Genomic DNA, 5489 nt, shown 5'->3' on the forward strand with positions numbered 1-5489 from the left:
TTTAATTCATTTTCTTGGTTACACTTTACAGTAAGGTTCCTTTAGTTAATGTTAGTTAGTTAACTAACATGAATGAACAATGAACAGTACATTTATTACAGTATTTATGAATCTTTGTTAATGAAAATGCAGTCGTTCATTGTTAGTTCATGTTAGTTCACAGTGCATTAACTAATGTTAACAAGCACAACTTTTGATTTTAATAATGCATTAGTAAATGTTGAGATTACATTTGTCACAAAAACGCACACACACACACACACACACACACACACAAACTCGCAACTAAAGTTGTTAACTAATGAACCTTATTGTAAAGTGTTACAGTTTTCTTTAATGTCTATAAAATTAATATTTTTTTAGCCATTTTTAATATATTTTTCGTGAAAACAAATGGTGTGTTTTTTATGTTTTTATTAATTGTTTTTTTAATGTCTGTAAAAAATGTATTAATTTGTATTTATTAGTGTTAGTTTATTTAGGCAAGGCAAGTTTATTTATATAGCACATTTCATACACAATGATAATTCAAAGTGCTTTACATAAAAGAAAAGAGAATAATAATACAAGGAATTCAAAAACTTTGAAAATGATTTAAAAGGTTTAGAATGAATTTAAAACAGTTAAGAATAGAAAAAGATTATAAATACAGTTTTAGTTATTTTAGTACTTCAGCTTAAAGTATACGGAAATAAATGTTGCCTTGGCAACAAGCTGAACTAACTTTTTTTGTTTTTGTTTTATTTCCGTTAAGGTTTATTTTATTTCAAGTAACAGAAATGTTTTCCGATGGGTTTGTGTGATGCAGATATGGTTGTGTCCGGTGTACCGAGAGAGAACGGGATTCTCCACGCCTCTGAGATCGCCAGCATGGCTCTGGACCTGGTGTCTGTCTGCAAGACCTTCAGAATCCCCCACAGACCACAAACCCAGCTGCAGATCCGGGCTGGAATACATTCAGGTCCACATTAAACCTGCAGTCAGAGGCACTTTGAATATCTGAAACCTGAGTCTAGAATCTAGAATCTAGACCCGAGCTGCCTTTGGTTCGATCATGATTCTTTCATAATGTTTGATCACAAATGTAGCCATCTGGAGCATTTACATCTAACACACTAAATAAATGAGTTGCATATAACATTTCCAGCCAGTTTGGTTACACAGTTTTAACATTAACTAATAAATTGTCAGTCATACATAAATGAAACAGGTCAGATTTCTGTAATAGTACTAATAAACTCAATGTGTTTTAAAACACAATATTTATAATCAATAAATCCAATTTGTTTCAATCTCATAGATTTTAACTACCTGAATGTTGCTTTCACAGCTAGCCATGTTTTAACCATGTTCATACTGTATAACCGAATACATGTAATTGATTTCATAACTCATGCAGATTCTAAGCAATCTGAATAAATGCATTTTGAAAACCTGATTGTTAAATTAAATTAAATAGATGCAAATAGTTAATAATAAACTTTGCTATGATTTTTTGAGTGCAGAAATCTGACCTTATTTGTTTATGTATGTCTGACAAATGTAAAACACACAGTGAGATAACTTTAGATTAGTGAACACATATTCACTATTAACTAAGAGTTTTCGCTCAATAAACTCCTAATTTGCTGATTATTAATAGTTAGTAAGGTAGTTGTTAGGTTTAGGTATGGGCTAGGATTAAGGGATCTAAAATATGGTCATGCAGAGCAATACATTAATATGTGATTAATAAGTACTAATAAACAGCCAATATACTAGTAATATGCATGATAATAAGCAGCTAGTTAATAGTGAGAAAACTAAAGTATTACCATACACATTAAGTTTATTAGATTGTTTATGTTAATACTGTGTAATCCAATATTTTATGCAATTCAAATACATAAATCTTAAATTTAGGCCTACATATGTTTACATGCTGCAAGCCTTTAAATCAAAACTGACAAATGTAAAACACAGTGAGATAACTTTAGATTAGTGAACACATATTCACTATTAACTAAGAGTTTTTGCTCAATAAACTCCTAATTTGCTGATTATTAATAGTTAGTAAGGTAGTTGTTAGGTTTAGGTATGGGCTAGGATTAAGGGATCTAAAATATGGTCATGCAGAGCAATACATTAATATGTGATTAATAAGTACTAATAAACAGCCAATATACTAGTAATATGCATGATAATAAGCAGCTAGTTAATAGTGAGAAAACTAAAGTATTACCATACACATTAAGTTTATTAGATTGTTTATGTTAATACTGTGTAATCCAATATTTTATGCAATTCAAATACATAAATCTTAAATTTAGGCCTACATATGTTTACATGCTGCAAGCCTTTAAATCAAAACAATGCATTTCTATGGGCCACTTTACACTGAAGACTAAAAATAAAAACTGAAATAAAATCAAATCAAATATAAAAAGCTTAAAATTATTTTATTTTAGCTAGTTGCCAAAGGAGCATTTCTAATTTTTGTTTAACTTGTACAAAAATAACTAAAACTAAAATAAAAATGACAAAAAAAACTATATAGACATATGTAATTAAAAAAACTGATAAAATGACAAAAAAAAAAAAAATGACTAAAACTTTAAACGAAAATGCAAAATATAAAATTAATTCTGAATATTAAAAAACTATAATAGTATCTCAATGATACTATTGAGAGTATCATCACTGAGTACTAAACTAGGCTCTCTTTCATGTCTAATTGCACTTAAACTGTCAAAACACATAAGTTACATAAACACAGTCGGTTATGTCTGAAGGTAAAGAAATCGCATGTTTCTATTAGATCTGTGTATGAAGTGACAGCAGCGTAATATACAGTACCTACCGCAGTTAATATGAGCCAAACAATAAATAAAAACAGAAAATCACTCACTGCTCTTGACTGAATAACTTCTGTAGCTTTAACAAGAGGGTGTTTCTAACTTGAATGCTGCTTTCAAATGCTCTAGCGTGAAGATGTGTGTGTTTTCAGGTCCAGTCGTCGCAGGAGTTGTGGGAACTAAGATGCCGAGATACTGTCTGTTTGGAGACACGGTGAACACGGCGTCCCGCATGGAGTCCACCAGCGAAGGCAAGACTAACCTTTAAATGCTGTCTTGAATATATGTAGTTAAAGAAGTAGATTTAGTGCCGTGCATGATATGCACGTGAGGAACACTTACAAATTGCAAAAAGTTTGCATTAAAAGAAAAAGTCTAATGGTCTAAAACAAGCTTAAAGAGTGATGTCTGATGTGCTCATGTGCAGCGCTGAAGACCCAGTGCAGCTCCAGCGCGTTTTACCTGCTGGAGGAGATCGGCGGATACGTGCTCACCTGCAGAGGAGTCTTACAGGTCAAGGTGAGGCGCATCAGCGCTTCTCAATGCATACGATTTACTGCATCATTTTACACACCTTTTCTAGTTACTGTAAAGCCTCGTACACACCGGGACGATTATCGCTCGCGCTTATCGCCGACGTTTTTCGACACGTCTTTTGTGTTCATACCCAAGCGATTTTCACTGGTGATGAGCCGAGTGAACGTGCATGAACAAAAGCCAGTTTTTAATGCGGCGAGTCAAACCAAAAAAAAAACGAGCCCGAGGCGTTTTTTAAAAAATGACGCTTTTACACCTCGCTTTTTGCGCGTCAGTGTGAACACTCACATTGGCGCGCCCTTTGTTTAGTCACGAGGCATTAAACGTCGGCGATAATCGCGCGCGATATTCGTCCCGGTGTGAATAAGCCTTAAGACTCGTGTCTTCAATTTCTGATCAATATCTGTCCTATTTTTTCATTTTAATAAAATGCAAACATGTCTGATGGAATTATATTTTTTAGTTTAATGATGAATTATGCTAAAAATCTAATTAAAGCATGTTTTTAGTTTTAGTAAAAATGCAGGGGTGTTTGTTTTTTTTTAATTCTGGATCCGTTCGGACACAAAGAATCTTTATTGCATTAAACAGTCGTAACTTAATATTTTCAACTAAAACACACTGACTCGGATCAGCAACTTCTCATTAATGAGCGAATATGAACGTTTTGAATGTTATGTTATCATTGCATTTGCCCTTTTTTTATTAGTTAAAAAATTTAGAAATTCTGATGTACATTAAATATATACATACACACATATATATATATATATATATATGATTGATATTAGTGAGAAATTTTATTTAAATATATCACTGTGTGAAATTTATAAGAACATAATCTAAGAATGATCAGTATTAACCCCATTGGGATGAATAGATTTGAATGAAATTCCTTTGAATTTATAACTCATGATTGCTCCAAAACAGTCAAGATTTATGAAACCTGCATATTTATTTCTAACAAAAAAAAGTAAATAAAAAATAAAAACACATCCGAACAACATAAATGTTACTCTGAAAAGTTTTCAAATAAATTAATTTTACTTGCATAATTTTTTTTTAATGCTGCAATTGTTGGTCAATGGATGTACACATTCATGTTCATTCCCAAACAAAATTCATAAAAAGTGTGTGAGATATGGGAAAAAAGCTTTTGACACACTATTATAACTATTACAAAAAGTACACCTAATGGACCCGGGTCAGAATGACCCGAACACGAAACATGGACATTTTTTAAATGGTTACATTTCTTAAAATATAATTGTACAAAATCTAAAAAAAAAAAAAAACATTTGCAAAGGTTTGTTCCCTAACTATAAACTACATTTTTCAGAAATGTTTGTGTAGCCCTTCCTGGTCAAACCGGAGCTGAATGCTGACCGCTCTGAGGGTTAATCATGCTAAAACATTGCTAGAATAACCAAAAGAAATCACACCTGCTTTAGTTGCATGAGCGTCTGGACTGTGTTCTTGTGTGTTCTCTCAGGGTAAAGGTGACATGGTGACGTACTGGCTGGAAGGGAAGCGTGCTGCAGCTCCGGCTAAAGACGCGAGGAACCCCGAGACTCACACTGACGATTACTCCAGTATCCCAGGAGTCCTCAGCGGCTCTGACAGCGCTGACCTGCTGTGTGACCCCTGACACGCACCTGTCTGTCCGTAGAGAGTCACAGGTGTGTGTTTACCACAGTGAAGCAGCTTTAGTTTAGCTGCTGCTCGTTTAGGATGACGTGTAACTTTAGCTGTACTTGTGTATTTCCTCTGTGTTTGACCAGTCAGTGTTTGTAGCATCAGAATAACGGCAACCGAGCCAATGATAGTCAATACTGAAGTACTGATTATATAGATGTATTCATAAAAAAACCAAACAAATGCGTTTAATGATGCTGATACGCCACTTATTTATGTTTGTTTAATTTTATTTTATGAAACTACGTTCTTTTAAAGAAATGAATGCTTTTGTTCATCAAGGATGCATTAAATTGATCAAATGTTACAAAAGATTACTATTTCAAATAAATGCTGCTCTTCTGAACTTTCTGTTCATCTGTGAATCCTGAAAAATTAAATGCATCACAGTTTCCACAAAAATATTGTGCAGCACGACTGTGT

General features: G+C 33.1%; 1 protein-coding gene across 1 annotated transcript in view; it reads left to right on the forward strand.

Moving 5' to 3' along the window:
* Positions 1-5267, forward strand: part of LOC107702147 (atrial natriuretic peptide receptor 1) — a 20372-nt gene extending 15105 nt beyond the window's left edge. Inside the window, exons 17-20 of the mRNA XM_016504387.1 lie at positions 809-961; positions 2987-3085; positions 3262-3353; positions 4864-5267. Coding sequence (XP_016359873.1) covers positions 809-961; positions 2987-3085; positions 3262-3353; positions 4864-5019 — 500 coding nt within the window. The 3' untranslated portion in view covers positions 5020-5267. The remainder of the gene's footprint in view (positions 1-808; positions 962-2986; positions 3086-3261; positions 3354-4863) is intronic.
* The last annotated feature ends 222 nt before the right edge of the window (positions 5268-5489 follow it).

Source organism: Sinocyclocheilus anshuiensis, unplaced genomic scaffold (assembly GCF_001515605.1).
Source record: "Sinocyclocheilus anshuiensis isolate Anshui unplaced genomic scaffold, SAMN03320099.WGS_v1.1 scaffold1762, whole genome shotgun sequence".
In the NCBI taxonomy this organism is placed as follows: domain Eukaryota; kingdom Metazoa; phylum Chordata; class Actinopteri; order Cypriniformes; family Cyprinidae; genus Sinocyclocheilus; species Sinocyclocheilus anshuiensis.